We start from the raw sequence: 19,545 nt of genomic DNA, 5'->3' as shown, positions 1-19,545 counted from the left end.
TTACTATAAAAACTTATTGAAACTAAAAACAGTGTACCATCCTATGTATTTTCAGTTTTAAAAATGTGGCTCTCAAAATAAATTTCAATCGTGGTTTTGGTGAGATTTGGCTCAGTTGAAAAAAAAAGGTTTCCCACCACTGTGCTAGGTGAACATTTTCTCTCTCATCTGCTGCCAGGTTTGGGTGCTGCCAGCGTTAAGGTTTTGCAGGCAACTCTTAAAACTAAAGACTGATCCATGAACTGATTTCTAACATCGCTATAATGGTTACTGATGTTACAGTTGCTGAGTTGCTCATATTTCAATTGGACTGCTATTGGATGTTCTGGAGGTTAAAAATGTCCTGTGTTTTCTCAATGGTCGTGAAAGAGAAGGTGTGTTTTTTTTTTTTGTTTTTGTTTTTTTTTTTAAATCCATGTGGGAACCTGGTCCCATCCCTTTGTTTGACCATGTTCTCGGTACTGCTTTGCTACAATGCTGAGCCATGGAACTAAGTAAAAAGTGCAGCGCTAGAAAAAAAAAAAAAAATTAAAATAAAATTAAAATAAAAAGAAAATAAGTAGTCAATGTGCTTAAAAGGTACTCCAAAGTCAATATAAAGTCCCAAAAAAACGGAATAATGTGTATACTGTGGTAAAGATGCAGTTGAAGTTGGGTAGATGTGATCCCCGGATCAATGAAGATCCCCAGGTCTAAGAAGCATACGTTCCCGAGATAAATAAGGAAGCAGTCACAGCTACACCAGAGAGAACCACCACTCCTTCACTTTGCATCCACGGTATCTAAGAGGAGAAACTCCTCACAAAGAGAAATGCCCATAGTAAGGTATAATATAAAACATTTATTTATAGTAAAAGACAGGATGCATCCAGATTGAATAAAACACCGCCAACAAATATTAGTATCAGCAGCCAAAGCAAACAGGACTAACCGTCCTGTCAGATGTAGTGGCCGCCGGAGCTCCCCAGTGCTCCGACGGCGTGGCGTCAAGGCGTGCGTAGGTTCCTCTATAGGAGGAACCTACGCACGCCTTGACGCCACGCCGTCGGAGCACTGGGGAGCTCCGGCGGCCACTACATCTGACAGGACGGTTAGTCCTGTTTGCTTTGGCTGCTGATACTAATATTTGTTGGCGGTGTTTTATTCAATCTGGATGCATCCTGTCTTTTACTATAAATAAATGTTTTATATTATACCTTACTATGGGCATTTCTCTTTGTGAGGAGTTTCTCCTCTTAGATACCGTGGATGCAAAGTGAAGGAGTGGTGGTTCTCTCTGGTGTAGCTGTGACTGCTTCCTTATTTATCTCGGGAACGTATGCTTCTTAGACCTGGGGATCTTCATTGATCCGGGGATCACATCTACCCAACTTCAACTGCATCTTTACCACAGTATACACATTATTCCGTTTTTTTGGGACTTTATATTGACTTTGGAGTACCTTTTAAGCACATTGACTACTTATTTTCTTTTTATTTTAATTTTATTTTAATTTTTTTTTTTTTTCTAGCGCTGCACTTTTTACTTAGTTCTATGTGAGGATTTTTTTTGGTTGTCCTGTGTGTTCTAGCTGCTCGTTTTTAGAAAGCGCTCACTTTTATCCATTGTTTCAAATGCTGAGCCATACTTGTGGTAGGGGTTATCATGGCTAGCCGCATTTGGGGGTGTGCAATCATCCTTGATGTGGCAGTAATAATCTGAAGGCTAAAGCCTCCCTGTGCCACTCAATGGCATCCAAGGTGTTTAGAGCACAAAATATGATATTTTCCATTTAGGCCACTTTCACACTTGCAACTAGGGGCCGACTACGAAGTCCTGCAGGGGACTCAGCGGGGTTTGTGTGAATAGCTGCGGATGGGAAGGCCTATCCATAATACGTCTGACAACACCTGAAGTCATTTATGGCTGTTTGCATGTAATCGGCTGCAATGACCTGCAGATGATTGGCTCTCAATGCAACAGTTTGTGTCACGGGCCCATCATGCTGGTAATTCCTGTATGTTGGAATGCATGTGGATGGCGTCCTGGCTGCAGCTGTTGACATATGCGCTTTTGAGTTTTCTGCAAGACTTTGTAGTCTTACATAGTAACAGTGTGAATGGGACCTTAATGGGCACTCATTGTTGTCATTGTTATCTTGGAATTAGTTTGAAGCAAGTCTGTGAAAGCAAGCATGCAGCTAGTGAAGGGCAAAATGCTGTCCTGTATACTTGTTCCAGAGCACCAGTGTATGGCGAAGTAGAGTTGGAATCCATTTTCCGTGGAGCTTCCACCTTAGAAACTAGTTGATGGTTCCATATTTTTTTTGTGGTTTTGTTTTTGTGGGTTTTGTTGTGATTTGTTTGTTGCTTTTTTTTTGGGGGGGGGGGGGGGGCTCTTTTTTGTGGGTTTTGTTTGTGGTGTTTGTTGTGTTTTTGTTTTTGGTGGGGGCTTTTTTTGTGGGTTCTTTTTTGTGGGTATTGTTTTTTTTGTGGGGGGGGTTGTGTTTTTTTGGGGGTCCTTTTGTGGGTTTTGTTGTGGTTTGTTTTGTGTTTTTTTTTTTTTTTTTTTTTTTTTTTTTTTTTTTTGTGGGGGGGGGGGGTAGGTTTGTGGGTTTTTTTTTTTGTGGGGGTTTTTTGTTGTTTTTTTGTGTTTGTGGGTTTTGTTTGTGGCGCTTGTTGTGGTTTTTTGTGGTGTTTTTTTTTTTTTTTTTTTTTTCCTTGTGGGGTTTTTTTTTTTTTGTTTTGTTTTTTTTGTTTGTTTTTTTTGTTTGGTTTGTGGGTTCTTTTTTGTGGGTTTTTTTGTGTTTTTATTTTTGTGGTGTGTTTGCTTTTTTGTTTGTTTTCTCTTTAGGGGAAACTACATAGAGAGTGCATTGCTATGTGCCTTGAAAATGCTAGTTTATTGGTCTGTTTGAATTTGGCACTTTCAAAGAACTACTGAAGACTTTTGCATGACAATCTCTAAGGGCTCATGTACACTGCAGCTGATAAACTGATGTTCAGCAGCTTTTCTACGACTTTTTTTTTCAGCAGCCCCTGAACTCTCCCTAATGTTTTCCTATGTGTCCATGTACACATCGTCGTTGAGTTTACAGTTGTTTTTTTTAACGCACCAAACGTGCGTTCAGGAGAAGATTTTATCAGCGTCTCAAACGCTTGTAAATGCGGCTAACCGCGTTTATAAGCGTTTGCGTTTATAAGAGTTTTTTAACTGTTCCATGCCCAGATGCTGTCCAGAGCCTTTTTTCATCATCAGAAATGAATACAAAGTGTTTTCCATGTATTCAAATGGACCCGGTACACCAGCGCAGTCAGTTCCAGGTTTCGCGTGAAGGAAACAATGGCAGAACGCGCCGCATTATGCTCATGATGGGATCCATAGTGAATACAACCAGAAAAGACAGGTCATCTCAATACATACTGCTCTCTCTGCTTCTACTCTCTCTATTTCTCTCAAAATGTCTCAAATAGTTAATTTTTTTTTTTTACTGTTGCTCAGTGCATTCTGTGCATTTTGGAAGGTCTCCTGATGTTATCTTTAAAAAACGCTTCTAAATGCAAATGCGTATAAACTCAGTATGCAAACGCGGCTAAACAGAATTTTTTAACCTACGTTTTCCAGCAGTCAGTTTCCATCGTTCAGAAGTGTTTTCCAAACGTCCCGTGTATAAGGAGCCTAACCCAGTACCGAATCCAGTTACTATGTGATATTCAAGCCTCATAAAGTAAACAAAAATCTCCCCTGACTAGGCAAATCCTCCTTCATTTGAGCCTCACGCGCTCCCCATCCTGAGACCCTGCAGCCCCCAGTAGGCAGGTTTCAGAAACGGCCAGTGCTGTTAATCCAGCAAGCAGTGGACAGGAATAAAATACAAAAATCCCCCTGCGCTCCACAGAACCTAGTGAGTAAGCTGCTATCACCTGTTCTTTATACCGCCAGATGTGTGAAATCAAATCATATAAGTGGTGAAGCGCTCAACTAATTCCCTAGTGAAATACACAAATCATACCTCTCAAGTAATACAAATAGTAAAAATAAATATTATATAGAACTAGTGCAATATCTTCATATACATAAAGAATATATATCCCTGGTGATATAGTGAAAACTTAAATCTCTTAAACTGTGCAGAAAGTGAAATACAATAATTAAAATATATGGTGATGCCACACTGTGAAAAATAATGGCAAAGTGTTCAAAATAATGTCACTCCATGCTGCAATAGTGCTCTTCGTGAAAATCTTGACGTGACTCCCCTCAATAGCAGAAATGCCCCCTCACCTTCCACATTCGACCCTTGCGGGTCACAGAGCTTTTTTATATATATCTCTCTGTTAGATGTCCTCCACTGCCTCCACCGACCATGATCCACCTCCAGGCAGTAAGTACCTCTCCAATTACTCCCCTCATACACCGAACTTTTGCCAGGTAAACCTCTCCTCCACTGCCACCTCCGACCACGATCCTCCTCCAGGCAGTAAATAATATCCAATACCCCTCACACAATGGACTCAGGCTCAGAACGATTCATAAAACGACAAAACAGACCTCCATAGTGCAACACCGTTTTATTACACTAATCCAATGCAGTGGAACATTAAACTCACATGTCCTCACGATTTGACAAGCAGTTTCCCATATGCTATGGGTGTATACAGGAGTCCCAAGATGGCGTCCGAACCCGGAACCGGAAGTACGTCACCCCTACGTCGACGCGTTGCGCCACTGTCACGTGGCTTCTTCAGGATCCTGAAGAAGCCACGTGACAGTGGCGCAACGCGTCGACGTAGGGGTGACGTACTTCCGGTTCCGGGTTCGGACGCCATCTTGGGACTCCTGTATACACCCATAGCATATGGGAAACTGCTTGTCAAATCGTGAGGACATGTGAGTTTAATGTTCCACTGCATTGGATTAGTGTAATAAAACGGTGTTGCACTATGGAGGTCTGTTTTTTGTCGTTTTATGAATCGTTCTGAGCCTGAGTCCATTGTGTGAGGGGTATTGGATATTATTTACTGCCTGGAGGAGGATCGTGGTCGGAGGTGGCAGTGGAGGACATCTAACAGAGAGATATATATAAAAAAGCTCTGTGACCCGCAAGGGTCGAATGTGGAAGGTGAGGGGGCATTTCTGCTATTGAGGGGAGTCACGTCAAGATTTTCACGAAGAGCACTATTGCAGCATGGAGTGACATTATTTTGAACACTTTGCCATTATTTTTCACAGTGTGGCATCACCATATATTTTAATTATTGTATTTCACTTTCTGCACAGTTTAAGAGATTTAAGTTTTCACTATATCACCAGGGATATATATTCTTTATGTATATGAAGATATTGCACTAGTTCTATATAATATTTATTTTTACTATTTGTATTACTTGAGAGGTATGATTTGTGTATTTCACTAGGGAATTAGTTGAGCGCTTCACCACTTATATGATTTGAGTGGACAGGAATAGGTGTGGTCAGGTGCTGCTTGATGAACTACAGTCTTGTGAATCAGCAGTGACAATGCTGACATCCATGCCCCCTGCTACATCTACTATGGTGGAATGAGGGTGGCAACTCTGCTGTGAGTTCAGCAGCAGTGCAGCATTGTTGCCACACCATCAGAGGAAGCTGCATTAGGTGAACATAAGTGACATTTGTGGGGCTTTGAGAGGGAACAAAAAAGACATTGGGGCAGAAAAGGGCAGATGTCCTTATTAGTTGTTGCATCACAGATTTTTTTTTTTTTTTTAAACATGATCACAGAGTTCTACTTTAAGGCTCTGACATGGAACAAGCATACAGCAACCAAGGAGTGATGTCAGAACAACTAATCTGTTGACCTACAGGTACTTTAGGTGGATTTATGACAGCCAGGGAACTAGTATTTTCTAAGAACTAATAATGCTATGAGATTGCGTTTGAAGGGCTCCACAGGGGAGCTGTAGTTGGATTTCAGATGTGGGGAGTTGGCTGCTCATGAGTCAAGTGGAGGTTTATATGAGGGATTTGGGGGATCACATGTTTGCTTTAAGAAAAAGGTTTGTACAAAAGTAAGTTTTACCGTAATAATTATACAATAAAACAAAAAAAAAAAAGAAGTGTAGGGAGATATAAGGAACTGCATTGTTGAGCACCTTGTGACAGTGCTAGGCTCTAGACCAGTGGTTCTTAACCTGGGTTCGATCGAACCCCAGGGGTTCGGTGAGTCAGTCTCGCGGGTTCGGTGGAGTTGAAGACCCACACCCGACTCATATGATTCGTGCAGTAAATATTCATTATTATGTTTTTGTTTTTGTGTGAAAATCATGTTTTAATGGTTTTGTTCTTTGTTCTTAACGGTTTTGTTCATTTTGTGCACCTATGTATAAATATATACCTAAATATATACATATGTTTTGAATTTTAAAAATCATATTTTATTTTTCCAATTAAGAAGGGTTCGGTGAATGCGCATATGAAACTGGTGGGGTTCAGTACCTCCAACAAGGTTAAGAACCACTGCTCTAGACTCACTGACTCTAAATAAACATGCAGTCGGTAAATTCCAAACTCTTCATCCCCATCGTTGATATGGGTTACTGGGCCAGGAAGTTTTGGCACCAGAGCCACCCAGGCGACTTCAATCTTTAGAAGCTTAGGCTGGCCATAAATTATACAATTGTTTTTAGATTTACCAAAAACCATATAATATGAGGTCAAACCTAAACAACACTTTCAATTGTATCCAATTAGGTGGGACCTTGCGCTACATAGTTGAAGTTAAATCTAAAAGAAATTGAGTAGAAATTGGACATAAAAATGTATAGTGTAAGGCCAGCCTTAGCAATATCGGTACACAACTGTGTATCGGCACAAAAACTTGATGGGATTCCAAAGACATGGAGCGTGGGCCTTTGGAACTGAATAATGGGCAGACATGCTTCATTTTATTCTTATACTTTATATATTTCATCAATATTCATGTGAAAATATCAATTTTTCTGCATTTCTTGACCTTGTGTAAGTATAATGCTACTAATTATACTAAAAAAAGATTGTCATAAGACAATGTTAATAATTATTTGAATGTTCTCGTTATGAAGACCAGCCCAGACTACGTTACTGGTTTCCTGAATCTAAAGCACCCATGAAGACCAGACCAGACCATACCATGCTACTGATTTCCTGAATCTAAAGCACCCATGAACACCAGACCAGACCATGCTACTGGTTTCCTGAATCTAAAGCATCCATGAAGACCAGTCCAGGCCATGCTACTGGTTTCCTGAATCTAAAGCACCCATGAACACCAGACCAGACCATGCTACTGGTTTCCTGAATTTAAAGCATCCATGAACACCAGACCAGACCATGGTACTGGTTTCCTGAATCTAAAGCACCCATGAAGACCAGACCAGACCATACCATGCTACTGATTTCCTGAATCTAAAGCACCCATGAAGACCAGACCAGGCTACTGGTTTCCTGAATCTAAAGCACCCATGAAGACCAGACCAGACCATACCATGCTACTGATTTCCTGAATCTAAAGCACCCATGAAGACCAGACCAGGCTACTGGTTTCCTGAATCTAAAGCACCCATGAACACCAGACCAGACCATGGTACTGGTTTCCTGAATCTAAAGCATCCATGAAGACCAGTCCAGGCCATGCTACTGGTTTCCTGAATCTAAAGCACCCATGAACACCAGACCAGACCATGCTACTGGTTTCCTGAATTTAAAGCATCCATGAACACCAGACCAGACCATGGTACTGGTTTCCTGAATCTAAAGCATCCATGAAGACCAGTCCAGACCATGTTACGGGTTTCCCTAATCTAAAGCACCCATGAAGACCAGTCCAGACCATGTTATGGGTTTCCCTAATCTAAAGCACCCATAAAGACCAGACCATGCTACTGGTTTCCTGAATCTAAAGCATCCATGAATACCAGTCCAGACCATGTTACGGGTTTCCCTAATCTAAAGCACCCATTTACACTGTAAAAGGAGGAGCTGACCAAGATATGTCCCCACTTTAGAAGAAATTGAACTTTGGAATTTGTTTTGGAGCCTCGGGTAGTAAGGGATGGCCTCCATGCTCCTATAATGACGGTCATGGAAATCAAAAGTTTACCTGCCTACATGCATAAAATATTTGTTTGACTTGGTAGTTAATGGTTTGATTAGGTGGTCTTTCTGTTGGCCCTCCCCAGCAGGGGATGTTTGGTTAACATACTACCTCAAAATAAGCCAGTGTCCCAAGTTCCATAGGCCAGGAACGCACTTTGCTGATGTAGCCTGATCATTCATGCACTGCCAGCCACCAACTGAAGTTTGTAGGCACCGTAATGTGAACCTTTGCTTTGTTGATGCTTGTTAAACAAGTTGACCTAAATGTTCCCCTTCCGCACCTTCACTTTGCTCCCCACCAATCAATTTAACTGCCAGGAGGAAAAAAAAAAGGCAAGTTGGTTTTCCAACTGGAGCTTGGACTCTCCCGGACCCCATGTGACAATACTAAACTAACCACCAGTCCTGACACATGAAGCAGGTCACATGTTTCGTATACCCAGAAGGTCTGCATTATTTCTTTGGGCCTTAGCAGAGCAGTGGGTGAGCAAAGGAATGGTAAGAATGAGCTGCAGGAGAGGGGGCTTGAGCAAGAACAGGTTACTACCTGTGGCGTCCTCAAGAGCCTGCTCAGTTTATTGTCAGATCCCCAAGAATTGGGTTATGAAAATTTACTTCTATGGTCAATTCCTGGCTCACCTCCTGCACTTTCGATTGACCAATGAAACCAGCCATACTGTTTAATAGTCAATAGGAAAGCATGAAGCTGGCAGAGGGTTGGGCAGGCATTGATCACAATCATTATTTAGCTGCATTCCAATACCCTCTTAAATCTTGTAGACTTCACCTCCGCAACATCTCCAAGATACACCCGTTCCTAACCTCGGAAAACTACTAAACAACTTATTCACTCCCTTGTTATCTCTCACCTTGACTATTGTAACTCCCTCCTCATTGGCCGACCTCATCGCAGGCTATCCTCCCTTCAGTCTATCATGAATGCTGCTGCCAGACTCATCCACCTTACTAACCGTTCTGTATCTGCCACCCCTCTCTGCCAATCCCTCCACTGGCCTCCACTCAGTGTCTTCCACCCCTCTCTGCCAATCCCTCCACTGGCCTGCACTCAGTGTCCTCCATCCCTCTCTGCCAATCCCTCCACTGGCCTCCACTCAGTGTCTTCCACCCCTCTCTCCCAATCCCTCCACTGGCCTCCACTCAGTGTCCTCCACCCCTCTCCGCCAATCCCTCCACTGGCCTCCACTCAGTGTCCTCCACCCCTCTCCGCCAATCCCTCCACTGGCTTCCCATTGTCCAACGGACAAAATTCAAAACATTAACAATAACATATAAAGCCATTTCTAACTCTGCCCCGAATTACATCACCAATCTTATCTCCAAATATCACCCAAACCGTACTCTCCGCTCCTCGCACGACCTCCTGCTCTCTAGCTCCCTTGTCTCCTCCTCCCATGCTTGTCTCCAGGACTTCTCCAGAGCTTCCCCCATCCTCTGGAACTCTCTACCCCAATTTATCAAACTATCACCTACTCTGCTCACTCTCTGAAAACCTATCTCTTCAGGGAAGCCTATCCTGCCTTCAGCTAATAATGGAATCTTCTATTCCTCCTACCAGTCCATCCCCCACAGTTATTACCTTTTGTACCACTAGCCCCTCCCTCTTAGATTGTAAGCTCCAAGAAGCAGGGCCCTCCTAACCAGGGGCGGACTGACTATTCGAGCACTCGGGCACTGCCCGAGGGCCTGGGGTCAGTAGGTGCCCCATGAAATGCCCCTGGTACCTTTTTCTAGGCTTTTTTGGGTGTACGTTGAGTGTGGACAAGGACACAGTGGCCCCATGATCCCCTATTGCCCGGGGGCCCCATGAGTTATCAGTCTGCCCCTGCTCCTAACTCTCTTGTATTGAACTGTATTGTTGCTGTATTGTCTCCCTTTATATTGTAAAGCGCTGAGCAAACTGCTGGCGCTATATAAATCCTGTATAATAATAATTAGTTACAGAGCCTTTGCTTCCTGCTTCCTCAGTGGCTGCACTTTAGGCATCCCATAGATGACTCAGTTTTCTCTCCTACAATCTGCCTGCCCATACATAGATAGATTCCTGGCTGGTCCCTGGTGAACTGACCGAATTTCAATCCACGTATGGCCGACTTCACTGCTCCCATTATCTCAATGCAAGTCTAGTGATTGAGCTTGGTCAATAATTTCACTGAATGTAATCTGCATTTTAAGTGGCCTATGCTGTAGTTGACTACCTGAATGACATACAGATCTCCTACATTTTTTTTAACAATAGATATGGTGTGAATGAGGCCTTACATGCTATAAATGAGCATAAAAACTTACGAAAAAAAATGTGCACATTCAACTTCCATAGAATATTTTGGGCCTGTTCACACCATGTGCGTTTTTCCATCCGAGGTCTCTGCAAGGACATAGAGAAAACAATTGCTTTCTAGATAGCCTGTTCACACCACATGGTTGGTGGCTGTTTTTTTTTATGCTCAGAAAAATGCATACACCTTGCATACTTCTGCACAGAAAAAATACACACATAACATTATTAATGGGGTGCGAAAAGGGTACATAGAAAACAATTGTTTCCTTTGTGCCACTGCAGGGACAGGTGTTGGAATACATAGGTCTCTGCCCATGGTGTGAACAAAGCCTAAGAGGCTGAAAAGCAGGTATAAGACATTATATTTTAAAATACATCAAAACAAGTATTACAATGACCCTTCCTTCTGTGTTTCTGAGCCTCGTTGAGCTTCTCCAAACTTTTCAATCAAAGGGCCAATTTACTGTACTTCAGACTTTAGGGGGCCCGGATTGTGGCCAGTGGGGATAGAAAATGCCTCAGGCCCAATATCAGTGAGAATAAACATGGCCTCAGGGTTGGTGGTCACTAAGAGGATGAGTAGTGCCCTATCATTGGTATTAGTGGAAGGAATAGTACCCCACCATTGGGATCAGTGGAAGAAAAAGTGCCCCATCAGCGGTGTCAGTGGAAATAAAAGTGACCCATTATTGGTGTCAATGGTAGGAATAATTCCCCAAGGGCCAGATGAAGGCTAGCAGAGGGCCGCATCCAGCCCTCCAGCTGCAGTTTGGAGAACTCTGAGATAAAGAAGATGTTCAAAGAATATCTAGAACAAAGAGCTTATGATTTTCACCCATCCATTTCCATGATAAACCGTGTCCTCACATACGCTGAATGCGGCACGAATCGGCTCTGTGAAGGTGGTGGTGAAAGTGTACAAGTGTATCATTGGGTTCCTCTTCTCGTAAAAGGCCAGTTGGCCAGCCTCAAAGTCCAGATGTATTCTCAACCTGTTGCATGAACTTTTCTGAGGCAATGGTGTTACCCTGCTGTCGTGAACTACGCAGTATACATTATTAGACCTGTACAAACACCAGGACTTCTTGTTGTTTCCAATCCACGAGGATATTCCCCTCCTGTCTATACTGGGGTAACACACCCCGACCATCCACCACCCTGCTGAGCTCACCTCCACTTCCCAGTAATGTCTCCCTGAGGACAGGTTCTTGACACTCATCACCTGGCTACACTCAAATCTTTCCAGAGTTTGGAGGTACTCTTGGTTTTGTGAATAGCAAGCCATTTTCATATCATCTGCTATATCAACGTTATTTCCAGCAGTGTTAATATCCAGTAATATGTCGGAGGGTTCCTGCATGGAGAACCATATGTCTGAGCCCAATAAAATACCAGACAGGTCTGTGAATAAGGTCTGTAGGATCACACCATCATCCAGGTCTTTCACAGCATTGTCCTCGTCACAAGCTCCCTCTCTTTCCTTATCTGTCTCCTTGCAAATGTCACCTCTGTCTACATCCCGTAGGAAAGACAATGGATCAGTCATGTCACATAGCTTCTGTATCTGACACATCTTCTGGACCATCTTGTTCTTCTCTATTTCTAGCTGCCAGATGATGTTGGATACTGACTTTGAGATTTGCTCTTCCTGCTTGGAGATCTCACTCAGCACCTTATTTTCTAATTCATCCAGCTGCCTTCTGATTCCACTGATCAAGGTGACAACTTTCACAATTACGGAGGCTGTTTTGTCTTCTACATGCCGTTTGTGGTCCTTTAGACTCTGGGCTCTTTTCTCAGCCTCCTGTATCTCGGAGGTCACTTTCTCCAAAATGTCTCTCAGTTTCTCCTTCTTTTTTCTAGACGCCTCATCCAGTGGCTCCACCGGGTGTCCGATGTGTTCTCCAGCCAGGTGGCAGGTGGCACAGATACAGGTGGAGTCCTGAGTGCAATAGTAACCCAAGGTCTTCTTGTGCACAGGGCATACAGCCTTCCCCAAAGATGCAATGGGTGCTGCTAACATGTGCTCCACGGGTTTGGCATGTTTCCTCAGATGATCATAACACATGGAGATCTCACACGTGAGGCAGGACTTCACAGCAGGGACAGGAGAGTGGCAATGGGTACAGAAGACCTCAGTCTCTTCCTGTTCTCTCAAAGCCTCTGCTATATTATGTAGCCTGGGGTTTCTTTTCAGTTCCGGCCTCCTCTGATATGTTTTCATACATTCAGGGCATTTATGTGTCCGTATGTGCTCCTGATGGTCCCATGTCTGTGTAATACAGTCTCGGCAGAAGCTGTGTCCACACGGCAGGGTCACCGGGTCCGTGTAGATCTCCATACAGATGGAACAAAGGAGTTCAGCTTTCAGATCGGCAGACGCCATTGTCTAACCCAGGAAGTAACTCCACACGCTTCCTCCACTTGAGAACAACTTACATTGGCAGTTCAGTGATGCAAGAAAAACTGTTAACCCTCCAACCTCCTGTGCCGAGGTCTGTGAGAAACTGACATTCCTTCCTACAGTATGAAGAGTTCCAGGAGATTACAAACACTCAAATATTTGTTTTTTTAAATGAAAAAAAAAAACACGTTTTTAATTTTAGAGTATACTTAAAGGCAACCCCCCCTTTTTTTTTATTTTTTTTAGTTTTGGGTGAAGTGCAGAGGGATTACAACACTTGTCAGTTTTTACTGCTGTCTGTTTCCCCCGTAAGGGAGATTCCCCCTCTCTCTATTTTTCCTATTTACCATTATTATTGAAAGTGAAAGTAAAAGAAAATCCCACATTTTGGGTTGTCCCTAGAAAGGGAATAGTGGGGAAATCTTCCAATGGGGACACTAGTTCTGGTGACCTGGGGGCTCCCCAAAGAATTTCCCTTGGACACAGATGACGAAAAAAAACAATCTGACGGGTTATAACCTTCCCTTACTCTATACAAATATATAAAAAAAAAGTTCTACTTTAAATCTTTATTCATTTCAAAGATGGAATTAACAAAATGGTTATCGTGTTGTAAAGACTGAAGGTTTTATTTACCTTTTATGCCTTTTCTGCAGGAAGGTAAAAAACCTTCAGTGTTCAGCTCCCCCGCAGCCCACCCTGAGCCCTCATGCACACGGGACGTTTGTAGTCCTCATGCACACGGGACGTTTTCAGTCCTCATGCACACGGGACGTTTGTAGTCCTCATGCACACGGGACGTTTGTAGTCCTCATGCACACGGGACGTTTTCAGTCCTCATGCACACGGGACGTTTTCAGTCCTCATGCACACGGGACGTTTTCAGTCCTCATGCACACGGGACGTTTTCAGTCCTCATGCACACGGGACATTATTAGTCCTCATGCACACGGGACGTTATTAGTCCTCATGCACACGGGACATTTTTAGACCTCATGCACACGGGACGTTTTTAGTCCTCATGCACATGGGATGTTATTAGTCCTCATGCACACGGGACGTTTGTAGTCCTCATGCACACGGGACGTTTTCAGTCCTCATGCACACGGGACGTTATTAGTCCTCATGCACACGGGACATTATTAGTCCTCATGCACACGGGACGTTTTTAGTCCTCGTGCACATGGGATGTTATTAGTCCTCATGCACACAGGACGTTTTTAGACCTCGTGCACACGGGACGTTTTCAGTCCTCGTGCACACGGGACGTTTTCAGTCCTCATGCACACGGGACATTATTAGTCCTCATGCACACGGGACGTTTTTAGTCCTCGTGCACATGGGATGTTATTAGTCCTCATGCACACGGGACGTTTGTAGTCCTCATGCACACGGGACGTTTTCAGTCCTCATGCACACGGGACGTTTTCAGTCCTCATGCACACGGGACGTTATTAGTCCTCATGCACACGGGACATTATTAGTCCTCGTGCACACGGGACGTTTTTAGTCCTCGTGCACATGGGATGTTATTAGTCCTCATGCACACAGGACGTTTTTAGACCTCGTGCACACGGGACGTTTTCAGTCCTTGTGCACACGGGACGTTTTCAGTCCTCGTGCACACGGGACGTTTTCAGTCCTCGTGCACACGGGACGTATGTAGTCCTCGTGCACACGGGACGTTTGTAGTCCTCGTGCACACGGGACGTTTGTAGTCCTCGTGCACACGGGACGTTTTTAGTCCTCGTGCACACGGGACGTTTTCAGTCCTCATGCACACGGTACGTTTTCAGCCCTTAGTCCTCATGCACGCGGGACGTTTTGATAATGCTGGTAACATTAGCTGTGTAAAGTCATGGTCAGGGGCGGACTGACAACTCATGGGGCCCCCGGGCAATAGGGGATCATGGGGCCCCTGTGTCCTTGCCCAAACTCAAAAAAGCCTATGAAAAAGTTACCAGGGGCATCTCATGGGGCCCCCTACTGACCCTGGGCCCTCGGGCAGTGCCCTAGTTTCCAAATGGTCAGTCCGCCCCTGATCACGGTAAAGAATGGAGCTTTTCAGCTTTTTTTCTAGAATTTTTGCATTACCATTTAGTGGCATTTTACCGCGATTTGCGTTGTTTTCCCGTGTTTTTCCACGTTTGCGTTTTTAGTGTTTTTTTTCACCAAAAAAATATTTTTGGGGGGTAAAAAAAAAGTCCAAAAATGCCGGTTTGCGGCGTTTTACTGCTTTTTGCTGTGTTTTTCAGCATTAGAACGTTTTTACAGCTAATAAACTCCTCTAGAAACCCACTAGTTCTGGGTTCTTTTTTTCTAGCCAAAAAACATTGATTCCAGTCTCTATGTGTGCATGGACACATAGGATAACATGCGGGGGGTGCGCAGGAGGTGACACCGAACGCACGGGGGTGACACCAAACCTGCTCCACGAAAAGGTAAGTTGTAAAGCAAGCCGACGATCCCCGCAGGATGGGGGACCATAATGGATTGGAATCTGATCCATTATGCTCAATCTGCAGATTCGTACCATCCTGCGGGGATCGTCGGCATGCAACCTACATGGGGTGACACCGGACCTGCTCCACGAAAAGGTAAGTTGTAAAGAAAGCCGACGATCCCCGCAGGATGGATCGGATCTGCAGATTGGGGAGCATAATGGATCGGAATCTGATCCATTATGCTCAATCTGCAGATCCGATCCATCCTACGGGGATCGTTGGAGGGGGTGTCACTAAGTGTTAACGCACCGGGTGACACCAACCCTAGGGACGCCCCTGGCTGGGGGGTTTACTGGCTGTAGAAAAAAGCCAAAAACAGCCGCTGTAAAAAAGTCAAGTGTGCACGAGGGCTAATACTTACCTGAGTCTAATTCTGAGAGAGCCAAAGTGCTCCCGGGTCTCTCTCTCCTCATTGGCTGAGACACAGCCGGAGAGGTGGGAGTGGGGGGCAGGACACACAGAAGTAGCTTGCTCTGGGGGCACTCAGCAAGGGGAAGGGGCCAGAAGTGCCAGCGGGGGACCTAAGAAGAGGAGGATCCAGGCTGCGGTGTGCACAGAGCGGGTAAGTATGACATGTTTGCTATTTAAAAGAAAAAAACAAACCCCCCCCCCAAGCCTTTATAACCTCTTTAATGAAGAACGCTGATAAAGTACTGTAAGTGTAAACCCTAATTTAATGTCATTTCGTTTTTTGCATTGTGTATCACAGAAATTGCCTTTTCTTTTCTAATTAAAATCCTCATTTTCCGTCCTCCTTTGTTGCATATCAGTGCTGCTGATCTCCTGCATCCTCTTTGCATGAACTTCAGGTCTGTATGCACTAACCAAGGCTAGTGCTGGCATAAGGCTGCTTAGGCAGCTGTCTAAGGCTACGTTCACATTAGCTTTGTCAGCAGGCATCAGACAGGCGTTTGGGAAGCGTTTTTAACACTTCTCAAACACCTATGAAAATTCTGCATTTGATTCAGTATTTGGTTGCCTCTGCGGTTTTTATTTTTTGCGCTAAAAAGAAATTTTGAGAACAAAAAAAAAATATTTTTGACTTTGCTATTAACCTCCCTGGCGGTATGATTCTTTCCGATTTTTGGTGCTGAAAGCGGTACCATTATTTTGCATGGAAATATGTATTTTTTTTTATTGTAGGCTGTAATTCTTAGGAATAACTCACTGAAATCTGTCCGAACAAGAGTCTAGTAAACATCCCGGGGAGGATAACATTTGAAAAACGTAATCATAAATTATAATTTAATAAATAATCATAAAAAATAATAATATAATAATAATACATTTATTCAATAATATAATCAAACCAAAAACACTGAAATGTGAAATATAGCGCCAAGTTCGCACATCGCTGAGCAAAGTCGCAGAATAGTTTTCAGTGTCTGATGATGAATTTCCCCCACGAATCATTATCACTCAATTCTGCAAGTGGTTCTGATTTACTATCGCTGTTCTCTAGCCGGTCTAAAACCGATTTTGACCTAAAGGGACGCTTTTTGGACGCCATGGACGTTTCTCAGTTTCCAGGCAGAAAGAACAGTAAAAATGCAGGCAGGGCGCCGGACAAAGCACTCGGGACAAAATGTATGTGAAATGGGTTGAAACAGCAATGTTTTACTATGGAAAAGGTAAAAAGAAAAAAAGGACATTTTTTTAAAAATTTTTAAATTTCCCGCCGCCAGCGGCGCCCGTACGTCCCGACGTCACAGGGACAGGACACAGAAGCCGGATGCCGGCATCGGCCGGAGGAGATGGCCGGGGACGCTGCAGGGGACACATCGCGGGAGCGCAGGGTAAGTGAAGAACAAATGCCGGAGCAGTGCCGCATGGTATTCCCGAGTGTAGCTCGGGGTTACCGTTTGTGGTACTGAAATGTTACCCCGAGCTACACTCGGGAATACCGCCAAGGAGGTTAAACATGTCCAGTAAAAATTTAAAAAAAAAAAATCAATGCAGGGTGCATTCTGACACTGGGGGGAACTGACTTGGCTTCACTGACATCCCAGTGACACCAATACAGTGATCAGTGCTAATAAAAAGCACTGACACTGTAATAATGGCACTGGGTAGGAAGGGGTTACCATCTGGGCGATCAAAGGGTTAACTGTGTGCTATTTTACCATGTCTGCTGTGTGTGTGCATCACTGAAAGCACACTGCTTTGTATGGTTGTGCTATGCAGAGCTATACAAAGCAGTGTGCAGGATCTGACAGGGGAGAGATCTGTATTGTTTATACACAGGTCTCTCTCCCCGTCAGTAATACTTGGTGATCACCGGGGGCCCGTGAGTAATCACCAGCTGGGACCCGGTGATTGACAGCTGAGGACACGAAGGGCAGCGTGGGTAGAGCATGCGCACCCCCTACCCGGAATGGGAAAATCACGTATATATACATGATTTTGCGCACCCATGCCCGCCCTGAAGCAGTATTTCTGCTACAGAGCAGACAGGAAGCGGTTAAAAAAGCCAATATGAATGGGAGGTTGGAAGAGCGCCCCCCTACATCAGAGCTGGAGGTGCCGTATATGAAAGATGTGGTCTCAGGGGACGTAGAGGGTCCAGAGACAACTAACCTTTTCTCAAAGCTACATTGTAGGCAGAAAATAAAATACAAAAAATGAAAGCAGCTCTGTAAGAATTAATATATTATTAAATATATTTTTACATGCAAGCAGTGTAAGTAACTGAATATGACCCGCTATCAGCCTCCAGCAGTCCATCTACAGCAGAGCTCAGACTGAGAGAAAGAAGCTACACAAAGGCTTGGTCATCAGACCGAGGACATCTAGTGTGAGACCTCATCTGGAATAAGCAGTTCAGTTTTGGGCACCAATTCATAAAAAGAACATTGGGGAAGTGGAGAAAGTATAGAGAAGGGCAACCAAACTGATAAGAGGCATAGAGGAGATCAGCTATGAGGAAAGATTAGAGGAACTGAATTTATTCTTTTTTGAGAAGAGGAGATTAAGGGGGGATATGATCTCCATGTATAATACATAAGGGGGGATATGATCTCCATGTATAATACATAAGGGGGGGATATGATCTCCATGTATAATACATAAGGGGGGATATGATCTCCATGTATAATACATAAGGGGGGATATGATCTCCATGTATAATACATAAGGGGGGATATGATCTCCATGTATAATACATAAGGGGGGATATGATCTCCATGTATAATACATAAGGGGGATATGATCACCATGTATAATACATAAGGGGGGATATGATCTCCATGTATAATACATAAGGGGGGATATGATCTCCATGTATAATACATAAGGGGGGATATGATCTCCATGTATAATACATAAGGGGGGGATATGATCACCATGTATAATACATAAGGGTGGATATGATCTCCATGTATAATACATAAGGGGGGATATGATCTCCATGTATAATACATAAGGGGGGATATGATCTCCGTGTATAATACATAAGGGGGGATATGATCTCCGTGTATGATACATAAGGGGGGATATGATCTCCGTGTATGATACATAAGGGGGATATGATCTCCGTGTATAATACATAAGGGGGATATGATCACCGTGTATAATACATGAGGGGGGATATGATCTCCGTGTATAATACATGAGGGGGGATATGATCTCTATGTATAATACATAAGGGGGGATATGATCTCCGTGTATAATACATAAGGGGGATATGATCTCCATGTATAATGCATAAGGGGGGATATGATCTCCATGTATGATACATAAGGGGGATATGATCTCCATGTATAATACATAAGGGGGATATGATCACCGTGTATAATACATGAGGGGGGATATGATCTCCGTGTATAATACATGAGGGGGGATATGATCACCGTGTATAATACATTAGGGGGGATATGATCTCCGTGTATAATACATAAGGGGGGATATGATCTCCGTGTATAATACATAAGGGGGGGATATGATCTCCGTGTATAATACATAAGGGGGGATATGATCACCGTGTACAATACATAAGGGGGGATATGATCTCCATGTACAATACATAAGGGGGGATATGATCTCCATGTACAATACATAAGGGGGGATATGATCTCCATGTACAATACATAAGGGGGGATATGATCACCATGTACAATACATAAGGGGGGATATGATCTCCATGTACAATACATAAGGGGGATATGATCTCCATGTACAATACATAAGGGGGGATATGATCTCCATGTACAATTCATAAGGGGGGATATGATCACCATGTACAATA

General features: G+C 43.7%; 1 protein-coding gene across 1 annotated transcript; it reads right to left on the bottom strand.

Moving 5' to 3' along the window:
- Positions 1 to 6,900: 6,900 nt before the first annotated feature.
- Positions 6,901 to 12,794, bottom strand: LOC149452219 (E3 ubiquitin/ISG15 ligase TRIM25-like). Its single transcript, XM_089689593.1, has one exon. The coding sequence runs from the start codon at positions 12,778 to 12,780 to the stop codon at positions 11,203 to 11,205; it is 1,578 nt and encodes a 525-aa protein (XP_089545719.1). The 5' UTR covers positions 12,781 to 12,794; the 3' UTR covers positions 6,901 to 11,202.
- Positions 12,795 to 19,545: the final 6,751 nt, after the last annotated feature.

Source organism: Staurois parvus, unplaced genomic scaffold (genome assembly GCF_062004578.1).
Source record: "Staurois parvus isolate SC_StPar_1 unplaced genomic scaffold, SC_StPar_1.0 ptg000487l, whole genome shotgun sequence".
NCBI lineage: Eukaryota > Metazoa > Chordata > Amphibia > Anura > Ranidae > Staurois > Staurois parvus.
Note: the sequence above shows the minus strand (reverse complement) of the source record. Positions and strands in the feature narration are given on the sequence as shown.

What these genes read in the sequence shown, in the direction of transcription:
- LOC149452219 (XM_089689593.1), bottom strand. Translation starts at nt 12,780, where the DNA reads ATGGCGTCTGCCGATCTGAAAGCTGAACTCCTTTGTTCCATCTGTATG.